The 25,291-nt window shown below is 46.1% G+C and overlaps 1 protein-coding gene across 6 annotated transcripts; it reads left to right on the forward strand.

Moving 5' to 3' along the window:
- Positions 1-1,151: 1,151 nt before the first annotated feature.
- On the forward strand, positions 1,152-24,038 carry LOC106590487 (kelch-like protein 15). Of its 6 annotated transcripts, none has more exons than XM_014181568.2 (10): positions 1,170-1,406; positions 1,894-1,981; positions 4,984-5,086; positions 5,841-5,979; positions 6,118-6,306; positions 9,455-9,679; positions 9,802-9,963; positions 17,741-17,950; positions 20,260-20,450; positions 20,579-24,038. In XM_014181568.2, exons 3-10 carry the CDS (start codon positions 5,067-5,069, stop codon positions 21,420-21,422), a joined length of 1,980 nt encoding a protein of 659 aa, XP_014037043.1. In that variant the 5' UTR covers positions 1,170-1,406; positions 1,894-1,981; positions 4,984-5,066; the 3' UTR covers positions 21,423-24,038. The 6 variants fall into 6 exon arrangements, with proteins under 6 accessions (XP_014037041.1, XP_014037043.1, XP_014037044.1 ...); XM_045710847.1 differs by lacking the exon at positions 1,170-1,406 and adding an exon at positions 1,431-1,725; XM_014181566.2 differs by lacking the exon at positions 4,984-5,086 and having other exon boundaries at positions 1,152-1,406.
- The last annotated feature ends 1,253 nt before the right edge of the window (positions 24,039-25,291 follow it).

Here is a 25,291-nt window from a genome sequence, read left to right on the forward strand (position 1 = left end):
GCCCGTGGGTCTGGCGACGAATATGATGCGAGGGCCAGCCAACGAGAGCATACAGGTCGCAGTGGTGGGTGGTATATGGGGTTTTGTAACAAAATGGATGGCACTGTGATAGACTGCATCCAGTTTGCTGAGTAGAGTGTTGGAGGCTATTTTGTAAATGACATCGCCGAAGTCGAGGATCGGTAGGATAGTCAGTTTTACGAGGGTATGTTTGGTAGCGTGAGTGAAGGAGGCTTTGTTGCGAAATAGGAAGCCAATTCTAGATTTAATTTTGGATTGGAGATGCTTAATATGAGTCTGGAAAGAGAGTTTATAGTCTAGCCAGACACCTACAACTATTTGTAGTTGTCCACATATTCTAAATTAGAACCGTCCAGAGTAGTGATGCTAGTCGGGCGGGCAGGTGCGGGCAGCGATCGGTTGAAGAGCATGCATTTAGTTTTACTAGCGTTTAAGAGCAGTTGTTTTATAATCTCATGTGCACACATACAGTGAAATGCCTTTCTTGCAAGCACTAAACCCAACAATGCAGTTATCAATAGTTATGTAATACAAAAAATAACAAGGTAGAACAAAAACACAAGAAATAAGAAGAATACAAGAAAGTAAGTAAGCATACTCTATACAGGGTCAGTCAGTTCTAGTACCATATTTACAATGTGCAGGGATACTGGATTGATAGAGGTAGATATGTAAGGTGACTAGGCATCAGGATATATGATAAACAAAGTAGCAGATGATTGTATGTGAGTGGGTGTGCGTTTGTGTAGAGTCAGTATAAATGTATGCTCATATTATGTGTGTGTGAGCAAATTATATAGTGTATGTGTGTGTGTGTGTGTGTTGGATTGTCACTGTGTGTGAGTGTGTAGGGCTATGTGAGTGTGCATAGAAAAAAATATAAATAAAATACAAGGGTCAACACAAAGAGAGAGAGAGAGAGAATAGTTGATTACAAGGTCAGTATGAGGAAGAGAGGCCTTAATTATTCTGTACTGCAGCTCTATAATCGCTCCTCAATTATTCTGCACTGCAGGTCTATAATAGCAGGTTGGCCCAGTACAGTACACCTGCTTGGTGATTTTGATTGACAGGCTCACTTCACTGCACAACGACGCCACTACAGTTCCGTTCGAATGGGCTATACCTCAGGAAATTACGTCAGTGCAGAGAATAATATGGCGTCTGCAATGGCTATGGATTCCATAGACAAACAGTATTTTGATATCCAGGTAAAAGAACGACAAATTGAAGCCGCAGGGGGATTCTAAATGGACGATAAGGAATCTTCGGCGATGCTTTTTTATTGTCCTTTTTCTTGATCTCGGCTCTAAACCCGCAGCCCATGTCAGAAGGAGCCAGGTCCGTCTGGTCGAAGAGGGGTTGTGGGGACTCGCAGCGCCGAGGTGAGAGACATTTTAGTCTGCTAAACTAGCTGCTAGGTAATTCCACGGGATGTCGTGAGCTACCAGTCACTGTTATTCTTGACCGTTATATTTGAAGAGTTTACATTGTAATACAGTGTGTATTGCCGTTAGCAAGTTGGATAGCTACATTGACTATCAATTTGACAGTCCTGTCATGGCCTTGCGTGAAAAATAATCAAGCTGTGATTCCCTCGACTGCGCGAGCTCACTGGTTAAACTCAGCGTCTACAAAATATATGACTCTGGTTTAGCTAACTTTAGTTTGCTAGCCAACACGATTAGATCAAAAGATTACATGGTGAGTCTATAGACATGTTTTTGAGTCAATTAAATGCACTAGCTAAATTACAATCATGATTTAATTCATATATTTTTTTATTTATTTCTACCTAGGTTTGTAGAACATATGTTTTTTTCTCTCTGTCTATGTCTGTCTATCTCTCTGTCTCTGTGTGTCTGTCTTTAGATCAGGGCAAACATAAACAAAGGAAATGTGAGCGTCCCCTCAGCATGCTGTCAGCTAAACCCGAGACTGGCCTCGAGGCCCCCAAAAGGTACCATCTCCATGACAACCATAACATCCATTCCTGGGGAAAACGGATGTCCCCTCTCATTAAAGCCACGGAAGTTCAAGGCCGACTGCGATACTGAATGCATTGTTAGCAAAAAACAGGAACCCCCATTTTAGTGGATGGAAAAATGGCAATCATCTTGTAAAAAAATTAATAAAAAAACTTTAGAAGATAATCATGGTACCAATAATTGCTTCTAATACACCAGATGTATGTTCTGAAACAGATTATTTTTTAAATCGCACTCAGAAAAAGTTAAGGATAATTTAGTTGCTAATGGTACCCTACCGTTGCTAATGGTAGGCCATCATTGTAAATAAGAATTTGTTCTTATTAACTGACTTGCCTAGTTAAATCAAAAACAGTACCCCTGTTGGCCCTCAAATGGAGTTTATCAATGAGAGGGGCAGCACTGAGCTAGCCTGCAACGTCACTTCCTGGAGTAGCTTAGACTGCGAATGTTATGTCTCCATGAGACGCCATCTTAACTGATTTAATGTGGCTTCAATGCGCTATCAAAACAGTACAGTATGAAGATAGGCAGAATCTGCTTCTCCAATAAAAATCCCTGATCACACTTGTAGGCGACGTCATGGTGACGTTGGCTAGCTCAGCTCATGCACAGAAAAACGTAATCGGGTTGAACAGTCGTTCGCTCCGAACTACGCATGTGCAGGCCGTCAAATCAAAGTCACTCCTTCCATATAAAGTTGTTTTTGACAAAAATGAAAACGTGACAGTTTGTCACTTTCACGAGATTGGAGTAATACTGAAGACATTGGCTCGAATCTAGGTTGTGCCTTTAGATTTTGGGAAAATGAACAACTAAGGAATAATTTTTCACTTCTCTCATTGACTTCTCAAACCCCGGCCTGGTCTGTTTCGCAAGCGTTCCCGGAAGTCTCCCAATGTTGCAGCTCTGGGTTAAGAAACTCTGTGGTGCTATTGAGTCTTCATGTAGGATTGAATGGTGTCACGTGATCGATGACTTTAGGTGGTGGGCTGAAAAATGAGGGAGGAGCTGATTATTTGTATATGTTCCTCATAAAAAGTATATTTCAACACTGTCTGCTCAGGCAAATTTACCGAACTGCTAAGCTTAGAACAAATCAAAACTCCCGTACATACCCCTCATGATGAAGGCAGCCAATGGCCTGCTTCTATCTAGGATGTAAACGCAGCCTACACATATAGCATACCTTGCAATACAATCTTCTCTAAAAACAGCTGGGCAAAATGTATACAATGTGCGCTGCAGTAAGATGACCAGGGTTTGATTATTATATATATATATATATATATTTCTTTTTTTTGTATTTTACCCCCTTTTTGTCCCCAATTTCAATGTTCTCTCATTGCTGCAACTCCCCAATGGGCTCGGGAGGCGAAGGTCGCATCATGCGTCATCCGAAACATAACCCGCCAAACCGCGTCTTAACACCCGCCTGCTTAACCCAGATGCCAGCCGCACCAATGTGTCGGAGGAAACACCGTTCAACTGACGACCGAGGTCAGCCTGCAGGCACCCGGTCTGACACAAGGAGTCGCTAGAGTGTGATAAGCAAAGTAAAGCCACTCCAGCCAAACCCTCCCCTAACCCGGACGACGCTGGGCCAATGAGACTCCTGATCATGGCCAGTTGTGATACAGCCAGGGATCGAACCCGGGTCTGTATTGATGCCTTAGACCGCTGTGCCACTCGGGAGCCCTTAGGGTTTGATTTCCAAACAAGATGAGTTCTCAAATTTCACAATCTGCCCAATACCATGGTGGGCATGCATAATGTTGGATGCATTGGAATATAAGGTATGGAGGAGAATGATAAATGGTCTGCAGGATTATAGAAAAAGCAGTTGGAAAATGAATGTTTGAGTTTTTAATACTAAATGTTCAGTGAATGTGAATACATGTTGGTGGTTTAAATGATTAGCTTAACTTTCCTACTGACCTTCCTTCTAAAAGTTGACGATGGCAAATTCATGCCAATCCATTATTCTACTGCTAACTATGACTGAATGAGGAATGTTTCCCATAATGTACACTACCGTTCAAAAGTTTGGGGTCACTTAGAAATGTCCTTGTTTTTGAAAGAAAAGCACATATTTTTGTCCATTAAAATAACATGAAATTGTTCATAAATACAGCGTAGACATTGTTAATGTTGTAAATGACTATTGCAGCTGGAAACGGAATATCTACATAGTCGTACAGAGGACCATTATCAGCAACCATCACTCCTGTGGTCCAATGGCACGTTGTGTTAGCTAATGCAAGTTTTATCATTTTAAAAGGCTAATTGATCAATAGAAAACCCTTTATCAATTATGTTAGCACAGCTGAAAACTGTTGTTCTGATTTAAAGAAGCAATACAACTGCCTTCTTTAGACTAGTTGAGTATCCGGAGCATCAGCATTTGTGGGTTCGATTTACAGGCTCAAAATGGCCAGAAACAAATACTTTCTTCTGAGAAATAAAGGCTATTCCATGCGAGAAATGACCAAGGAACTGAAGATCTCGTACAACGCTGTGTACTACTCCTTTCACAGAACAGCGCAAACTGGCTCTAACCAGAATAGAAAGAGGAGTGGGAGGCCCCTGGTGCACAACTTAGCAAAAGGACAAGTACATTAGAGTGTTTAGTTTGAGAAACAGACGCCTAACAAGTTCTCAACTGGTAGCTTCATTAAATAGTACCTGCAAAACACCAGTCTCAACGTCAACAGTGAAGAGTCAGGGATGCTGGCCTTCTAGCAGCCTTTTTATCCGGCCAGGAGGAAAGAAGAAATGTAATTTGAGTATAGTAATGGGGTCCTTGGAGTCTCAGTACGCGTTCTCCTCATTCAGGAAAAAGTTATATGCACACATCTGGCCAAACTTTCTCAGTAGCTTTAGGTCTAGGCCACGGCTTGGTTTGAATAATCTTTTGTATTGATTCTCAACATACAGTTTTGATGAACAATTTAATTTTGGGTTTGTCGTCCAGGTGATTCAGAGAAGGGCGTTGTTAGTTTCTCCCCGGACACAAGGGCCACTGTCCTCTGATTGGCTCGGAATACCCCCTCTGACATGCCCGTGGCCAATCAGAGGTGAGTGTGCAGTGTGCGAGCGTGCGTGCGTGTGTGTGTGGGAGTGATTAGAGTGTTTGTGCATGCATTTGTATCTGATTGTTTGTGGGTGGGTTTGCTGCTAGTGTGTGACGCTTCGAACACACCGACAGATTCATTCCATTTTGGTACACCAGAATTACATTCATTTCCAATGAAACGCTGCGTTTGCCTTGCAGCATTGTGTTGCAGAGGCAGTTGCAGTGTGTTCAGTGTGGTGCATAGGTTGGATGTATTGAACGTATGCGTAGACAACTTGACAGAAATAGTAGCAGAAGGTGAATGTTGAAATGTTGTTGCATACATATCCAGATGATGCTGTGTACTATTTAGCTCAAAGACGCTGTCGGGGTGTTCGAAGTGTGTGTGTGTGTGTGTGTGTGTGTGTGTGTGTGTGAGAGTGTATGCACGCAGCACCCATTTCTGTGTGGGTGTGTATTTCAGTGCCTGTGTGTACGAGCGCTGAACTGCTGAGGTGTGAATGTTCTTGACGTCATTCCAGAGCTTTTCACTGAGAGTCTTACACACACGTGTTAGAGAGAAAAACAGCATTGTGTTTGGTCTGTAGTGTGACGGATCCCTTTTGAGTGACATCGTTTTTCTACTCTTCCATCGGTCTGTGGTTGAACAGTAAAGCATTAGTCATATTACCAGTGTGTTATTGATCCCTCTCCTTACTGCAGGTATGTGTTGTCAAAGGGGAGGTGTGTGTTATTAAGCTCCTCTCCTCCTCCAGGTGTGTGATGTCGGGGGGGGAGGTGGAGGTGTACCTGTCCCAGGTTCATGATGGAAGCGTGTCCTCAGGGTTCCGGGCGCTGTACGAGGAGAGGCTCCTATTGGACGTCACGCTGCTGATAGAGGAACACCACTTCCATGTTAGCAACACACACACACACATATATATATATATATATATATATATATATATATATATATATATATATATATACACATACACATACACACACACACTCTTTCACTAACATGTAATTTAATGTTCTCCCCTCCTCCAGGCACACAAGGCCCTGCTGGCGACCCAGAGTGACTACTTCCGGGTCATGTTCACAGCAGACATGAGAGAGAGAGACCAGGACAAGATCCACATGAAGGGGTTAACGGCTGCCGGCTTCGGCCACGTCCTGAGGTTCATGTACTATGGTTCACTGGAGCTCAGCATGGTCACTGTGCAGGAGATACTACAGGTAACACACAGACCTTTAACCCTCTGAGCCAGGGGTATTCAACCTGGGGTCTGTGGCCCCCCAGGTGTCCGTGGAGGTACTGTAGGGGGTACGCAAAAATATATTTTTTAAAGTGATTTTATTCCCCCACTGTTTTTATGAATATCGCTAGCAACGATAATAAATACATTTTGAATTACGTACATACAGTAGAAAAGATGAGAATATCTTCTAATGACATCAACTTTATTTCTCAACTCCTAATATTGAGCTAATTACTCATTGGAGCTAATTGCACTCACTGGAGTATGTGACAATGAAAAAGAACCTGCTAGTAACAGTCGTAGGTCCAAGAAGTTGCCGCATTTTTTCCAGCACATGGCTAACCTTTGTTTAACCAGTTAAACAGCTGCTATTAGCGAAAATGTGTCTGAAGTGACCTTTCTAGCTAATAGACTGTTAGAGGTTACATTAAGAGTACATATTATTTTATGAGACAATATACAAACTTAAAATAAATAAAAAAAGATGTAAATGTTTTTATTTTTAAAGAGGAATGAAAATGTAAGCGTTTTGAAGGTTATTTGCTGATTTGGAGATCTAAATTGGCCGATTTTTAAGGTTGTCATACGGTAATGGGGTGGGTTCGCCAGAATTTCTTGCAAAACAAATGGGGTTCCCAGAAAATCGGCCAGAAAAAATGGTGTCCCCGCTGAAAAAGTTACTTGCGCCGAATACAACAGGTGTAGACCGTGAAATGCTTACTTATGAGCGCTTTCCCAACATTCCAGTGTTTAAAAGTAAGAAACATTTGCAAAATAAAAAAGGAAATGGTAACACAAAATAACAATAATGAGGCTATATACAAGGAGTACCGGTACTGAGTCAATGTGCAGGGATACGTGGTAGTTCAGGTAATACAGTATGTACATGCAAGTGGGGTGAAAGTGACTAGGCAATCAGGATAGACAATAAAAAGAGTAGCAGCAGCGTGTGTGTTGGAGTGTCAGTGTAGTGAGTGAGGGCTCATGTCAAATATTTTGGGCCTCCTGAGGGGGAAGAGGCATTGGGGTGCCTTCTTCACGACTGTGTTGGTGTGTTTGGACCATGATAGTTCCTTAGTGATGTGGACACAGGAAGTTGAAGCTCTCGATCCGCTCCACTACAGCCCCATCGATGTGAAAGGACCTCCGTTTCCTGTAGTCCACAGTTTGTCTTGCTGACGTTGAGGGAGAGGTTGTTGTCCTGGCACCATAATGCCAGGTCTCTGACCTCCTCCCTATAGGCTGTCTCATTGTCATCTGTGATCAGGCCTACCATCGTTGATAAACTTAATGATGGTGTTGGAGTCGTGCACGGCCACGCAGTCGTGGGTGAACAGGGAGTACAGGATGGGAGTAAGCACGCACCCCTGAGGAGTCCCTGTGTTGATGATAAGCATGGCGGATGTGTTGTTGCCTACCCTCACCACCTGGGAGTGGCCCGTCAGAAAGTCAACAGGTTTTAGGTCCGGTATAGAGCGCATTTTACGCCGGACGTAGAGTTACGACCAGTGGTGTAAAGTACTTAAGTAAAAATACTTTAAAGTACTACTTAAAACGTTTTTGGGGTATCTTTACTATAATATTTATAATTTTGACAACTTTTACTTCATTACATTCCTAAAGAAAATAATGTACTTTTTACGCCATACGTTTTCTCTGACACCCAAAAGTATATTTTGAATACGTAACAGGACAGGAAAATGGTCTAATTCACGCACTTATCAGGGGAACATCCCTGGTCATCCCTACTGCCTCTGATCTGGCAGACTCACTAAACACATGTTTCATTTGTAAATGATGTCTGAGTGTTGGAGTGTGCCCCTGGCTTTCCGTAAATAAATAAAAAATTGAAAATTGTGCCGTTTGTGCTTAATATAAGAATTTTAAATTATTTATACTTTTTGATACTTAAGTATATTTTAGCAATTACATTTACTTTTGATACAATAAGTATATATAAAACCAAATACCTTTTAACTTTTACTCAAGTAGTCTTTTACTGGATGATTAACTTTAACTTGAGTCATTTTCTATGAAGGTGTCTTTACTTTAACTCAAGTATGAAAATTGGGTACTTTTCCTGGTGCAACTGGCCCCAGCTGTCTAAGATCTGTCTCTCTCTCCTCACCCTCTAGGCAGCCATGTACGTCCAGCTGACGGAGGTGGTAGAGTTCTGCTGTTCCTTCCTGCTGTCTAAGATCTGTCTCTCTCTCCTCACCCTCTAGGCAGCCATGTACGTCCAGCTGACGGAGGTGGTAGAGTTCTGCTGTTCCTTCCTGCTGTCTAAGATCTGTCTCTCTCTCCTCACCCTCTAGGCAGCCATGTACGTCCAGCTGACGGAGGTGGTAGAGTTCTGCTGTTCCTTCCTGCTGTCTAAGATCTGTCTCTCTCTCCTCACCCTCTAGGCAGCCATGTACGTCCAGCTGACGGAGGTGGTAGAGTTCTGCTGTTCCTTCCTGCTGTCTAAGATCTGTCTCTCTCTCCTCACCCTCTAGGCAGCCATGTACGTCCAGCTGACGGAGGTGGTAGAGTTCTGCTGTTCCTTCCTGCTGTCTAAGATCTGTCTCTCTCTCCTCACCCTCTAGGCAGCCATGTACGTCCAGCTGACGGAGGTGGTAGAGTTCTGCTGTTCCTTCCTGCTGTCTAAGATCTGTCTCTCTCTCCTCACCCTCTAGGCAGCCATGTACGTCCAGCTGACGGAGGTGGTAGAGTTCTGCTGTTCCTTCCTGCTGTCTAAGATCTGTCTCTCTCTCCTCACCCTCTAGGCAGCCATGTACGTCCAGCTGACGGAGGTGGTAGAGTTCTGCTGTTCCTTCCTGCTGTCTAAGATCTGTCTCTCTCTCCTCACCCTCTAGGCAGCCATGTACGTCCAGCTGACGGAGGTGGTAGAGTTCTGCTGTTCCTTCCTGCTGTCTAAGATCTGTCTCTCTCTCCTCACCCTCTAGGCAGCCATGTACGTCCAGCTGACGGAGGTGGTAGAGTTCTGCTGTTCCTTCCTGCTGTCTAAGATCTGTCTCTCTCTCCTCACCCTCTAGGCAGCCATGTACGTCCAGCTGACGGAGGTGGTAGAGTTCTGCTGTTCCTTCCTGCTGTCTAAGATCTGTCTCTCTCTCCTCACCCTCTAGGCAGCCATGTACGTCCAGCTGACGGAGGTGGTAGAGTTCTGCTGTTCCTTCCTGCTGTCTAAGATCTGTCTGGAGAACTGTGCCGAGGTCATGAGACTTCTGGAGGACTTCAGCGTGGGGGTGGAGGGCGTGCAGGAGCAGCTCGACAACTTCCTGCTGGAGAACTTTGTTCCTTTGATGAGCAAACCTGACTTCCTGCTCTACCTCAGCCTGGAGAGACTGCAGGTGTGGTGGAAGAACTGACTGGCACCCCCTAGTTAACTCTGTGTGTGTGTGTGTGTACCTGAACAGTGATGCTTTGAGCTCTTTAAAACAGGTGATATATTCGGTGTGTGTGTGTGTGTCAGGCGTACCTGGACAGTGATGCCCTGAGTCGGTTCCCAGAGATAGAACTGTATGAGTCTGTCCAGGCCTGGCTCCGACACGACCGTCGCCGCTGGAGACACACAGACACTGTCGTCCAGTCTCTACGCTTCTGCCTCATGACTGCCGCTAACGTCTTCGAGAAGGTAAGACACACACAAATAGTGTTGTACGGTACACCAGTACTACGGTAGTATCACGGTACCGATGCTTATGATACCAACATTTTAGAGTACCGTAGTAATGTTTCATATGATTCTACCAAGTTTTTCAGCCCACCGATCTAAAGACCCTGCTGGCGCCTGTTATAATATGTTTATAAAGTCAGTTGAATTGAAGCCACATTGACTAGTCTCTGGTATGCACCGGTCCAATGATATCCACTTCACTTTCATGTGTATATCACGTGTGGCAGCTGTAATGAACCAGCCCATCCCCTACCAGCCCTCACTCACCTGCTTCTCTCCGTCCGCTCTTCACATCCCCTACCAGCCCTCACTCACCTGCTTCTCTCCGTCCGCTCTTCACATCCCCTACCAGCCCTCACTCACCTGCTTCTCTCCATCCGCTCTTCACATCCCCTACCAGCCCTCACTCACCTGCTTCTCTCCGTCCGCTCTTCACATCCCCTACCAGCCCTCACTCACCTGCTTCTCTCCGTCCGCTCTACACATCCCCTACCAGCCCTCACTCACCTGCTTCTCTCCATCCGCTCTACACATCCCCTACCAGCCCTCACTCACCTGCTTCTCTCCGTCCGCTCTTCACATCCCCTACCAGCCCTCACTCGCCTGCTTCTCTCCATCTGCTCTTCACATCCCCTACCAGCCCTCACTCACCTGCTTCTCTCCATCTGCTCTTCACATCCCCTACCAGCCCTCACTCACCTGCTTCTCTCCATCCGCTCTTCACATCCCCTACCAGCCCTCACTCACCTGCTTCTCTCCGTCCGCTCTACACATCCCCTACCAGCCCTCACTCACCTGCTTCTCTCCGTCCGCTCTTCACATCCCCTACCAGCCCTCACTCACCTGCTTCTCTCCGTCCGCTCTACATGCTCGTCTATTCCGCCGTCAGTTTTGAAAAATCTAATTTAGCCGTGATGGCGAGCGGCGATGCAGACCAAGACGCTGAGTCTTCTGTTGTTAGTTGTACATTTGTTATTTTGGAGCAGCGCGCTAAGCGAGCAGTGTTGACGCATTGTATAATTTAATTGCCTGTTTTAACCAAGAGCACAGACCAGTCTGAATAGACTTTGAAAGCTCACTGTCATGCAGCCTCTGAGTGTCAGAGAGGGGAAATGGAGAACTGCTTGGCGACAGGCATGCTTGCAGCTTTACAGCAAAGAAAACGGCTCGTTTCTAGCCTAAACGGTTAAAAACAGATGACCCATATTACAGGAGATGCCTTCCTTTCTTTGTATCAGGATTCACTCACATTTGAATTAATTTCACACATGTTACGGGCCATTTTAAACTAATCCGGGTCGCTAATGATTGGTTTGATAACAAACAACTGGTAACTTGGCAGTAGGTTCAGGCACATCTGACACAGGGGGAAAGGAAAATGGTCTGCTACTCATGAGATGTGCTTCAAAAGGTAGGATTCATATAGGCCTAATGGAAGCTTGAACTATACCAAATCTATTTATTTCTGCTGCTCCTTAAATTCTGTTTGGTGCCAAATGTTTTAAAAGTTGGGAGCAGTGTGTGTTTGTGGGAGAGAGAGAGTGCTGTGTGTTTATGAGAGAGCGGGAGAGAGAGAGTGCTGTGTGTTTATGAGAGAGCGGGAGACAGAGGGGGGTGTGTTTGAGAGGGAGACAGAGAGAGGGGGGTGTGTTTGAGAGGGAGACAGAGAGAGGGGGGTGTGTTTGAGAGGGAGACAGAGAGAGGGGGGGTGTGTTTGAGAGGGAGACAGAGAGAGGGGTGTGTGTTTGAGAGGGAGACAGAGAGAGGGGGGTGTGTTTGAGAGGGAGACAGAGAGAGGGGGGGTGTGTTTGAGAGGGAGACAGAGAGAGGGGGTGTGTTTGAGAGGGAGACAGAGAGAGGGGGGTGTGTTTGAGAGGGAGACAGAGAGAGGGGGGTGTGTTTGAGAAGGAGACAGAGGGGGGTGTGTTTGAGAAGGAGACAGAGAGGGGTGAGTGTGTGTTTGAGAGGGAGACAGAGAGAGGGGTGAGTGTGTGTTTGAGAGGGAGACAGAGAGAGGGGTGAGTGTGTGTTTGAGAGGGAGACAGAGAGAGGGGTGAGTGTGTGTTTGAGAGGGAGACAGAGAGAGGGGGGGTGTTTGAGAATGAGACAGAGAGAGGGGGGTGTGTTTGAGAAGGAGACAGAGAGGGGTGTGTGTTTGAGAAGGAGACAGAGAGGGGTGTGTGTTTGAGAGGGAGACAGAGAGAGGGGGGTGTGTTTGAGAGAGAGACAGAGAGAGGGGGGTGTGTTTGAGAGGGAGACAGAGAGAGGGGGGTGTGTTTGAGAGAGAGGGAGACAGAGAGGGGTGTGTGTTTGAGAGAGAGAGAGGGAGAGGTGTGTGTTTGAGAGAGGGAGACGGAGAGAGGGGGGTGTGTTTGAGAGAGGGAGACGGAGAGAGGGGGTGTGTTTGAGAGAGGGAGACGGAGAGAGGGGGTGTGTTTGAGAGGGAGACAGAGAGAGGGGGGTGTGTTTGAGAGGGAGACAGAGAGAGGGGGGTGTGTTTGAGAGGGAGACAGAGAGAGGGGGGTGTGTTTGAGAGGGAGACAGAGAGAGGGGGGGTGTGTTTGGAGAGGGAGACAGAGAGAGGGGGGTGTGTTTGAGAGGGAGACAGAGAGGGGTGTGTGTTTGAGAAGGAGACAGAGGGGTGTGTGTTTGAGAGAGAGAGAGGGAGACAGAGAGAGGGGTGAGTGTTTGAGAGAGGGAGACAGAGAGGGGTGTGTGTTTGAGAGGGAGACAGAGAGAGGGGGGGTGTTTGAGAGAGAGACAGAGAGAGGGGGGGTGTTTGAGAGGGAGACAGAGAGGGGGGGTGTGTTTGAGAGGGAGACAGAGAGAGGGGGGTGTGTTTGAGAGAGGGAGACGGAGAGGTGTGTGTTTGAGAGAGGGAGACGGAGAGAGGGGTGTGTGTTTGAGACGGAGAGAGGGGGGTGTGTGTTTGAGACGGAGACAGATTGTGTGAGGAAGGGAGGGAGAGTGTGTGCAACCTCTTCAGCGTCTCATCCCGTCAGCGGGATCAAAATCCAGCGAAAAATCATATCGCCATTAGCATAACAAAATGTAATAATTTGAAAAAAATAAAATAAAAAATTTCAAAAAGGTTTAACAGGAAAAGCAAATCATTAGATTATGTTAGAGGAGTCCATCGTAAAAAGCAGCAACATAGCCATTTTCCGACCAAACACATGCATCACAAATAACCAAAAAACAGCTAAATGCAGCACTAACCTTTTACAAACTTCATCAGATGACACACCTAGGACATCATGTTACACAATGCATGCATTCTTTTGTTCAATAAAGTTCATATTTATATATGAAAACAGCATTTTACATCGGCGTCTGACGTTGACTATTTTCCCGTCAAATGCATCCAGGGAAACAGTGCTACATTTTACTGAATTACTATTCGAAAACATTTTTTGAATGTAATATTGTCATTCTAAGATTTATAGATGAATATCTCTTGAAAGCACCTGTCATACCAGATTTAAAAATAACTTTACTGGGTAATCACACTTAGCGATAAAAGGGGATGCGATACTCAGAAAATGAGCAATTAAATACAGCTCGGCGCCATCTTGGAACAATCGCATTTCACATCTAATGTTGTATAATATTGTCAATAATCCCTTACCTTTAGTTGTCTTCATCAGAAAGCACTTCCAGGTCCACAACAGATGTATTTTCGGTCGAAAAAGTCCATCCTTTATGTTCCATTAGCTTGCTGATGTTAGTGCGTCCGAAGGGCATATCCAACTAATCTGCCTTGCGCGCCACAGTGGTTTCGAAATAATACTTTTTTTTCACATTTAGGTTCGTTCAAACATGTCAAACGTTGTATAACATAAATCTTCAGAGCCTGTTTCAACAAGAGAGCCAATAAGATTCGAGGGGGACGATTTCAATGTGTTTCAAAACGTTTCCAAAGGTGGGGGTAGACAGGGCCGCCGGCGTCATAATGGTGATGGCCCTCCCGCTGTGACCAATTTCCAACGCGTCTCATTCACTGAGTTTCGACAGTAGAAGGATCAAAACACTTTGTAAAGACTGGCGACATCTTGTGGAAGCAATAGGAAGTGCTCAATAAACGATATCTCACGGTGTGAATTATAGGCGACGACGTGAAGTTGAGTCCACAATTCAGAATTCCACTTCCTGGTTCAATCGGTCTCGGGGTTTTGACTGCCATATGAGTTCTGTTATACTCACAGACACCATTCAAACAGTTTTAGAAACTTTAGGGTGTTTTCTATCCACAGGTATTAATTATATGCATATCCTAGCTTCTGAGTCTGATTAGTAGGCCGTTGAAAATGGGCACGAATTCTTTCCAAAATGCGCTGTGGCGCCCCCTATCCTAGGGTAACGTCAAGAGGTTAACTAAAGAGTAAAGAAGGTTTCATGCAGTGTTTTCCCCTTACTGACACAATTGCATTTACATTTTTACATGTTGGTCATTTAGCAGAAGCTCATATCCAGAGTGCCCTACATACAGTGCTTTCGTGTTAAGATAGCTAGGAGGGACAACCACATATCACAGTCATAGAAAGTAAAATGTTCCTCAATAATGTAGCTGTCAGTAGAGTCAGAGCTAGAAGGGGGGGGGTCAAGTGCGAGTGTGCTGGTTAAGTGTATTTTTGTAATTTGTTATCATGTTTGAAGAAGTAGTCTTTCAGATGTTTTCAGAAGATGGGCAGGGACTCTGCTGTCCTAACTTCAGTGGGAAGCTGGTTCTACTATTGGGGTGCCAGGAGAGAGAAGAGCTTGGACTGCGCTGAGCGGGAGCTGCCCTCCCGTAGGGGTGGGAGGGCCAAGAGACCTGATGTGGCAGAACGGAGTACTCGGGTTGTGGTGTAGGGTTTGAGTAGAGCCTGAAGGTAGGGAGGGGCAGGTCCTCTTGCTGTTCCGTAGGTAAGCACCATGGTCTTGTCGTGTATGCGAGCTTCAACTGGAAGCCAGTGGAGTGTGCGGAGGAGTGGGGTGACATGAGAGAACTTGGGAAGGTTGAAAACCAGACGGGCTGTTGCGTCCTGGATAAGTTCCAGGGGTTTGATGGCAGTGCCTGGATTAGGACCTGCACCGCTTCCTGTGTGACGTAGGGTCGTACTCTACGGATGTTGTAGAGCATGAACCTGCAGGAGCGAGTCACTGCTTTGATGTTGGCAGGGAACAACAGGGAGTTGTCCAGGGTCACACCAAGTTTCATTGCACTCTGGGAGGGGGACACTGGAGTTGGCAACTGTGATGGAGAGGTCTTTGAGTGGGAAAACCTTCCCCGGGAGGAAGAGCAGTTCTGTCTTGAGTTTGAGGTGGTGGGCTGACAGCCATGCTGAGATATCTGCCAGGCATGCAGAGATGCATGTTGCCACCTGGGTGTCAGAAAGGGGGGGAAGGAGAACTTGTTGAGTGTCATCCACATAGCAATGATAGGAGAGACCATGTAAGGATATGACGGAGCCTAGTGACTTTGTGTATAGAGAGAAAAGGAGAGGACCTAGAACCGAGCCCTGGGGGACACCAGTAGTGAGACGTGGTGCAGACACAGTTCCTCTCCACGTCACCTGGGTGGAGCGGCCTGCCAGGTAGGATGCAATCCAAGAGTGTACAGAGCCTGAGACGCCCAGCCCTGAGAGGGTGGAGAGGAGGATCTGATGCTTCACGGTGTTGAAGGCAGCGGATAAATCGAGGAGGATGAGAACAGAGGAGAGAGAGGCAGCTTTGGTAGTGTGGAGAGCCTCCGTGACAGAGAAGAGGAGTCTCGGTTGAGTGACTCGTCTTGAAGCCTGACTGGTTAGGGTCAAGAAGATCGTTCTGAGAGACATGCAGATCATTATGCATATATATCACAGGAGGTTGGTGGCACCTTCATTGGGGAGGACGGGCTCGTGGTAATGGCTGGAGTGGAATGGTATCAAACACATGGTTTATATGTGTTTGGTACCATTCCATTTGTGACGTTCCAGCCATTATTATGATCCATCCTCCCTTCACCAGTCTCCACTGATGTATACTCCTTCCTCCCATTCCTCCAAATCACAGGTAAGCCTTTGCAAATATGAGCAAATCAGCCAATCTGTACAGTATTATACACTGAACAGTGTGACGTTAAATTGAATGTGTTGCATTGAGTAGGAGTGTGAATTTCAGTGACAGGTTTTTGCAGAAGGTTTAGAAAACAGGAACAAGCGTCCGGGAGACGGGGCGAACAGCATGATGGGTCACTGATTTTCTTCCCCCGTGGTATTGCGATACTACTCGGTATCATGATACTTGGCCTGGCATTGTATCATTGGTAAAATGTTGGTTTCGTGGCAAGCCTACACATCTATCTACCTACCTACCCACCCACGTCCCTTTTTCAGGACCCTGTCTTTCAAAGATATTTTGTAAAAATCCTAATAACTTCACAGATCTTCATTGTAAAGGGTTTAAACACTGTTTCCCATGCTTGTTCAATGAACTATAATCAATTAATGAACATGCATCTGTGGAACGGTCGTTAAGACACTAACAGCTTACAGACGGTTGTCAATTAAGGTTACAGTTCTGAAAACTTAGGACACTGAAGAGGCCTTTCTACTGACTATGGAAAACGCCAAAAGAAAGATGCCCAGGGTCCCTGCTCACCTGAGTGAACGTGCCTTAGGCATGCTGCAAGGAGGCATGAGGACTGCAGATGTGGCCAGGGCAATAAATTGCAATGTTCGTACTGTGAGACGCCTAAGACAGCGCTACAGGGAGACAGGACAGACAGCTGATCGTTCTCACAGTGGCAGACCACGTGTAACAACACCTGCACAGGATCGGTATATCCAAACATCACACCTGCGGGACTGGTACAGGATGGCAACAACAACTGACCGAGTTACACCAGGAACGCACAATCACTCCATCGGTGCTCGGACTGTCCGCAATGGGCTGAGAGAGGCAGGACTGAGGGCTTGTAGGCCTGTTGTAAGGCAGGTCCTCACCAGACATCACCTACAACAACGTCGCCTATGGGCCCGTCGCTGGACCAGACAGGACTGGCAAAAAAGTGCTCTTCACTGACGAGTTGCGGTTTTGTCTCACCAGGGGTGATGGTCGGATTCGCGTTTATCGTCGAAGGAATGAGCGTTACGCCGAGGCCTGGACTCTGGAGCGGGATCGATTTGGAGGTGGAGGGTCCGTCATGGTGTGGGGCGGTGTGTCACAGCATCATTGGACTGCCTGCATTGACAACAAGCTCTATCTCAATCCCATTGAGCACGTCTGGGACATGTTGGATCGGAGGGTGAGGGCTAGGCCCATTCCCCCCAGAAATGTCCGGGAACTTGCAGGTGTCTTGGTGGAAGAGTGGGGTAACATCTCACAGCAAGAACTGGCAAATCTGGTGCAGTCCATGAGGAGGAGATGCACTGCAGTACTTAATGCAGCTGGTGGCCACACCAGATACTGACTGTTACTTTTGATTTTGACCCCCCCTCCCTTTGATCAGAGACACATTATTCCATTTCTGTTAGTCACATATCTGTGGAACTTGTTCAGTTTATGTCTCAGTGGTTGAATCTTGTTATGTTCATTAAAATATTTACACATGTTAAGTTTGCTGAAAATAAATGTAGTTGACAGTGAGAGGACGTTTCTTTTTTTGCTGAGTTATATATATATATATATCACACACACACTGATACTGTTGCAAGATGAGGCATTCTGCCTTCCTCTATGACATCACCTCTGTCTAATTCGTCATCTCCCTCAGGTGAAGACGTCAGAGTTCTATCGTTACTCTCGACAGCTGCGTCAGGAGGTGGACCAGGCTCTCAGCTACTTCCACGACGTCAACGAGCAGCCACTGGTCGAGACGCGGTCCAACCGTATCCGCTCGGTCCGACCACAGACGGCCGTGTTCAGGGGCATGATCGGACACAGCATGGTCAACAGCAAGATCCTACTGCTGCACAGACCCAAGGTACGATCCTGCTGCCGCACAGACACAAGGTACGATCCTACTGCCGCACAGACCCAAGGTACGATCCCACTGCCGCACAGACACAAGGTACGATCCTACTGCCGCACAGACACAAGGTACGATCCCGCTGCCGCACAGACCCAAGGTACGATCCCGCTGCCGCACAGACCCAAGGTACGATCCCACTGCCGCACAGACACAAGGTACGATCCCACTGGCGCACAGACCCAAGGTACGATCCTGCTGCCGCACAGACCCAAGGTACGATCCTGCTGCCGCACAGACCCAAGGTACGATCCTGCTGCCGCACAGACCCAAGGTACGATCCTGCTGCCGCACAGACCCAAGGTACGATCCTGCTGCCGCACAGACCCAAGGTACGATCCTGCTGCCGCACAGACCCAAGGTACGATCCTGCTGCCGCACAGACCCAAGGTACGATCCTGCTGCCGCACAGACCCAAGGTACGATCCTGCTCCCGCACAGACCCAAGGTACGATCCTGCTGCCGCACAGACCCAAGGTACGATCCTGCTGCCGCACAGACCCAAGGTACGATCCCGCTGCCGCACAGACACAAGGTACGATCCCGCTGCCGCACAGACACAAGGTACGATCCCGCTGCCGCACAGACACAAGGTACGATCCCGCTGCCGCACAGACCCAAGGTACGATCCCACTGCCGCACAGACACAAGGTACGATCCCACTGCCGCACAGACACAAGGTACGATCCTACTGCCGCACAGACACAAGGATACAGCTGGGGGGTACCAACGCTCCTACTGAAGAGTTACTTTGTGTTGAGACTTGTTACAGCCATGCTCTAATATGTCAGGTTTAATGTCTATAATGTAACATTATACACTCATTATACACGTGTCTCTATAATGTCTACAATATCTGTGTGTCTATGATTTGTATAGTATGTATATAACTGTGTTAAAAAAAAATTATTTTACCGTTATTTTACCAGGTAAGTTGACTGAGAACACATTCTCATTTACAGCAACGACCTGGGGAATAGTTACAGGGGAGAGGAGGGGGATGAATGAGCCTATTGTAAGTTGGGGATGATTAGGTGACCGTGATGGTATGAGGGACAGCTTGGGAATTTAGCCAGGACACCGGGGTTAACACCTCTACTCTTACGATAAGTGCCCTGGGATCTTTAGTGACCACAGAGAGTCAGGACACCTGTTTAACGTCCCATCCGAAAGACGGCACCCTACACAGGGCAGTAATCACATTGGGATATTTTTTTTTAGACCAGAGGAAAAGGTGCCTCCTACTGGCCCTCCAACACCACTTCCAGCAGCATCTGTTCTCCCAATCCTGCTTAGCTTCAGAAACAAACCAGCAGTGGAATGCAGGGTGGTAATACCATACTAACATACTGTATACTACATACTTAATGAATACATACTATATACTATTTCATTTTAGTATACTGTGAACAAACGGTTTCTTTTCAGTTGAGTGTACTAGCGCTTCTACTGGAAGTTGATGCTGTTGCTATGCAACTTCTTTTTAGCTTGTTAGCGTGTCTAACAAATGATTAGATGGACAATGTCCATTGAGAACGCTCAACGATTACACCACTTAACTAAGCTAAGAATGACGTGAAAAATAAAGTCAATAAATGTTAGATAGCATATAGTTATATCCAAGTTCGGTGTATTAGTAGCCAACTAACGAGGTAGCTAGCTAACATACCGGTACATACAAGTAACTGCTGTAATGATATGCCGTCCGTAAGGCTAGCATAGCTAACAAATTGTCAGCCAACGTAACGTATTTGAAAAGTAATTACTTTCTTACATTGCTCAATTCTTAACAATTGTCATTCGTTAAAGCATTGAATTTGTATCCGCTCTCGTCGGACTTCGGCTGCATATTTTCAGACATTTTCTTCAAATCTGAATGTTGTGAAGCCTTTCCATTTTCTGAAGAATTTCATTATGGGCCCTAAAAGCATGGAAATAGTGTCCACAGTTTGTATACTGCATATTTTGGCGAATGTAGTACGACATCCGGGAACTTTTGGCATACTGACTACATCCACACTATGACCAATAAGCATACAAACTACATACTCATTTTACGTCACAAATAATGCGGTTAGTATGAGTATTCAAAAACGGCTTATGTCTATAATGTGTCTAATGTATATCATGGCTATAATGTGTCGTATATCATGGTTATAATGTGTATAATATGTCGATAATGTGCCTTATGTCTGTGTCTTATGTATATATGTCCGTTTATAATGCATATGTCTATTTGTAATGTGTGTATGGCCTGTCCGTAGGTGTGGTGGGAGTTGGAAGGTCCCCAGGTCCCTCTCCGACCAGACTGCTTGGCCATCGTCAACAACTTTGCCTTCCTGCTGGGGGGGGAGGAGCTAGGGCCTGACGGGGAGTTCCACGCCTCCTCTAAAGTCTACCGCTACGACCCCCGGCAGAACTCCTGGCTACGCATGGCCGACATGTCTGTACCCAGGTCTGTAGTTGTCTGTACCCAGGTCTGTACTTCCCAGGTGTGACGTGGCTTCATGTTTCTACAAGATCTATTAGGTGTAAAGAAAAGGGGGGAAAAAAACGTTTTGTTTTTTGTGTCTTCACTTCAAGGTCAGAGTTTGCAGTGGGGGTCATCGGTAAGTTCATCTACGCGGTGGCTGGGCGGACGCGGGATGAGACGTTTTACTCCACGGAACGCTATGACATCACGGGGGACCGCTGGGAGTTTGTGGATCCGTACCCGGTCAACAAGTACGGTCATGAGGGAACGGTCCTGAATGGTAAACTCTATATCACCGGAGGAATCACCTCCTCATCCACCTCCAAACAGGTGTGTGTGTTCGACCCGGGACGGGACGCGGGGGGAGGGGTGTGTCTCTTCGACCCGGGGCGGGACGCGGGGGGAGGTGTGTGTGTGTTCGACCCTGGACGGGACGCAGGGGGAGGGGTGTGTGTAGCAGGCTCTGCGGGAGCAGGAACGACGGACACACACAGGATGCGTTCAGCCCGCACCCCCCTCCCCAACACACACACCAGCTGCTGGGAGAACAAGTCGAAGATGAACTACGCTCGCTGCTTCCACAAGATGATCTCCCACAACGGGAAGCTGTACGTGTTCGGGGGGGTGTGTGTGATCCTCCGGGCGTCATTCGAGTCGCAGGGCTGCCCATCCACGGAGGTTTACGACCCTGAGACAGACGAGTGGACCATCCTGGCGTCGATGCCCATCGGGCGCAGTGGGCACGGCGTTGCGGTGCTGGACAGACAGATCATGGTACTGGGGGGCCTCTGCTATAACGGACATTACTCCGACTCCATCCTGACCTTTGACCCCGATGACAACAAGTGGAAGGAGGACGAGTATCCCAGGATGCCTTGCAAACTGGATGGGCTGCAGGTCTGCACTCTGCACTTCCCCGAGTACGTCCTGGAGCATGTCCGGCGCTGCAGTTGAAGTCTGGTTCAGTTCAGACACACCCCTTTAAGGTTTGGGAACGCCCCCCTTTTAAGACCGACTCCTACAGGCTCCAGGTGTGGGCAGGGAGGTGGAGGATTGGTGTTTACAGGTGTGACACTAACACTCTAACACAGAAGCTTTTCAACTAGACACAGACTGAACTAAACATGCCATAGTAATCTGTCCTCACGGGCAGAAAATTGAGCTATGCTAGTGATCAGTGGTGGTGGGCAACTCAAGCTGATCTTTTCAAAATAAGCTTTTCAGAAAAAGGGAAAAATGTAGAAGATTTTTCATGATTCAGCTGGTTTATTTTGGACTGAGGTCAGTTTCATATTGTTGTTATTATGATTCCGTTTCATCCTACAGTCCTACAAGCCCTGTCTGACTGAACCAATAATGTGTATAAACCCTGGATGACTGAAAATGGGGCGCTGTGTTGAAGCCATTTTGGTACTACAGTGTAAAAAAAGATTTTGGAAGCTATAGAAATAAATGTTTCAATGTCTACATGTTTTTTACTAGTATATTATAATGTATAACATATGTTAATTATGTGAACTAAACATACAAAAAAAAGTTTTATAAAAAGTAAATACTTTAGAGAGTACTAATGTTACTGTCCCCACTACAACAAGGAAATACTTAAATACATGTGATTTTTGTCCATTTTATTGGCTAATTAATAGCATCAGCAATCCAGGGTTTATTCATGTCATTGGTCTGAACCATGTCTGTCTGTGTCTCAACCATGCTGTCATGTTCATGTGATGTCATGTAGTCTCTCTGTAACCCTTTCTCTGATGCCGCTTTCAAGACAACTGGGAACTCGTAAATCTACTACCTCTGACTTCAAGACGTGCGTTCAAGACAACTGGGAAATCGGGGGGGAGCGAGCTCCGACTGGGGAAAAATAGTTTTGACCGGTTATCTAATTCGAAAGTCGGAAACTCTGGGATCATCCTAAATCTCTGACTTTCCGATCTGAAGATCACTGACGTCATGATTTGACCTTCCCAGTTCTCTTGAAAGCACCATTTAGTCTGTGGAGCTGGAGTGTGTGTGTGTGTGAGATACGTGAATGAGAAAAATAGAAATAATTATGCACTCATTATACTATTGGGATTGTGAGAAAGATGATCATGGGGATGATTTAGCGTTGTCATGACTACACTGCAATAACACTGTCCTGCTGACAGAGAGCCATGTAACAGGTCAGAGGTCAGGGATGACTGCAGTGTGAAGGTCCCCGTCTCTCTGGCAGTACTGTATGTAAGATTTCACTTTATTTCTTGACGTTAGCCATCTGCTCTGAGTGTTTCTGGGGCAGACTACTGGAGGGTGTGTTAGATGGTAGGAGTTGGCCCCAGAAATGTACCAGAAACAACTTGTGATTCAAAAAATAAAATAGTTGATACAGAAAAGGAGTTAATATTAAAGATCAATTTGAAATAGGCTCAAAACTCCCAGTAACGCATTAACTATTTTTGCCTGATCATATTTTGAGTGTCAAAGGTGATCTGGCTAACTTATGGATCCTACTTTGTAAAGCCCTACTCTGTCTGTCTGTCTGTCTGTCTGAGCCAGCTGCAGAATGTGAACCTGCTCATCTCTTTTGTTCTTCTTTTCATGAGCAACAATGAAAAGGGCTGAAGCACGTTCTTCTGCAGTTCTGTCTGTCAGCCATTTTTTGTATGTGTGTTTATCGAGCTCCATCCACCACCAGCTAACTCTGTGTGATTGTGGTTGGGTTGATGTGATTTGCATTTCAATAGAGCAAAGTCTTTATGATACTTTGAGAGATTGTCACTCTTTCTCTGATTCTACAACTTTCCCTCTCTCCTTTCCTCTACCCAGCGTCCTCTTGCCTGCACTCACGTCTCTATTCAATCAAACCTGCAGTGCAGTATTTATGCAGTAGCATACAAACATGCCTTTTCCCCCACAGTCAAAACGTCACAGAGCAGTTTGTAGTAGTGTATAAATACCAGGCAGACCCCCCTCACGGGCAGTGGCTCCATGTGACAGAATAAGATGTGTGCTTGATGTGGGCAGTAGTGTATAAACAGGGACTGTTAACATCACTAAGGCAGCTTAGATGTGATAAGGTATTTTGTCATCTCCCATCTGTGTCTTCGTCTATTTTCTCATGTAAAAATTACTATCGATATCATGAACACTTAGGCCCAGTTGGTTTTCCAGACGTTAAACCTACTTCTGGACTAAAAAGCAATGCGCAATAGTGAATCTCCACTGAAAGTGTTTTTTTTTTTGTCCAGGAATAGCATGCGTCTGGCAAACGGGCCAATATTATGCCAAACTTCAGTCTTTAAATAGCGGACTCCCTCTGCTGGTCAACATGTGTATTACTCCTGCTGTTTTTATTTGGGACAGGGCGTGTCTGTCTGTCATAGCTCAGCATTTATAATCAGCCCTCAGTCTCAGTAGGATAAAATGATAGAATATTGTGGATAAAAACACTCTGTACGATGACTATTTCTAAAAGAAAAAATTAACGAGAAACAATGCATTTACTATAATCTGAGTAGACACTGCTATTTGGAACACTTTGTAATTTCTATCCAGAAATAAATGTTCATACTGTTAAGCTTTTCAGCTTTACTTGAGTGTTTTATTGAATGTGTTGACAGTGGTGTAAAGTACTTAACCAAAAATACTTTAAAGTACAACTAGATCGTTTTTTGGGGTATCTGTACTTTACTATTTATATTTTTTACGACGTTTACTTCACTACATTCCTAAAGATAACACGTGGTCATCCCTATTGCCTCTGATCTGGCTGACTCACTAAACACATGATACTTTTGTAAATGATGTTGGAGTGTGCCCCTGGCTATCCGTACGTTTTAAAAACAAGAAAATGGTGCCATCTGCTTTGCGTAACACAAGAAATATGAAATGATTTATACTTTTGATACTTAAGTACACTGCTCAAAAAAATAAAGGGAACACTTAAACAACACATCCTAGATCTGAATGAAAGAAATAATCTTATTAAATACTTTTTTCTTTACATAGTTGAATGTGCTGACAACAAAATCACACAAAAATAATCAATGGAAATCCAATTTATCAACCCATGGAGGTCTGGATTTGGAGTCACACTCAAAATTAAAGTGGAAAACCACACTACAGGCTGATCCAACTTTGATGTAATGTCCTTAAAACAAGTCAAAATGAGGTTCAGTAGTGTGTGTGGCCTCCACGTGCCTGTATGACCTCCCTACAACGCCTGGGCATGCTCCTGATGAGGTGGCAGACGGTCTCCTGAGGGATCTCCTCCCAGACCTGGACTAAAGCATCCGCCAACTCCTGGACAGTCTGTGGTGCAACGTGGCGTTGGTGGATGGAGCGAGACATGATGTCCCAGATGTGCTCAATTGGATTCAGGTCTGGAGAACGGGCTGGCCAGTCCATAGCATCAATGCCTTCCTCTTGCAGGAACTGCTGACACACTCCAGCCACATGAGGTCTGCATTGTCTTGCATTAGGGGGAACCCAGGGCCAACCGCACCAGCATATGGTCTCACAAGGGGTCCGAGGATCTCATCTCGGTACCTAATGGCAGTCAGGCTACCTCTGGCGAGCACATGGAGGGCTGTGCGCCCCCCCAAAGAAATGCCACACCATGACTGACCCACCGCCAAACCGGTCATGCTGGAGGATGTTGCAGGCAGCAGAATGTTCTCCACGGCGTCTCCAGACTCTGTCACATGTGCTCAGTGTGAACCTGCTTTCATCTGTGAAGAGCACAGGGCGCCAGTGGCAAATTTGCCAATCTTGGTGTTCTCTGGCAAATGCCAAACGTCCTGCACGGTGTTGGGCTGTAAGCACAACCCCCACCT

The sequence above is a fragment of the Salmo salar genome, chromosome ssa29, assembly GCF_905237065.1.
Source record: "Salmo salar chromosome ssa29, Ssal_v3.1, whole genome shotgun sequence".
Taxonomy (NCBI): domain Eukaryota; kingdom Metazoa; phylum Chordata; class Actinopteri; order Salmoniformes; family Salmonidae; genus Salmo; species Salmo salar.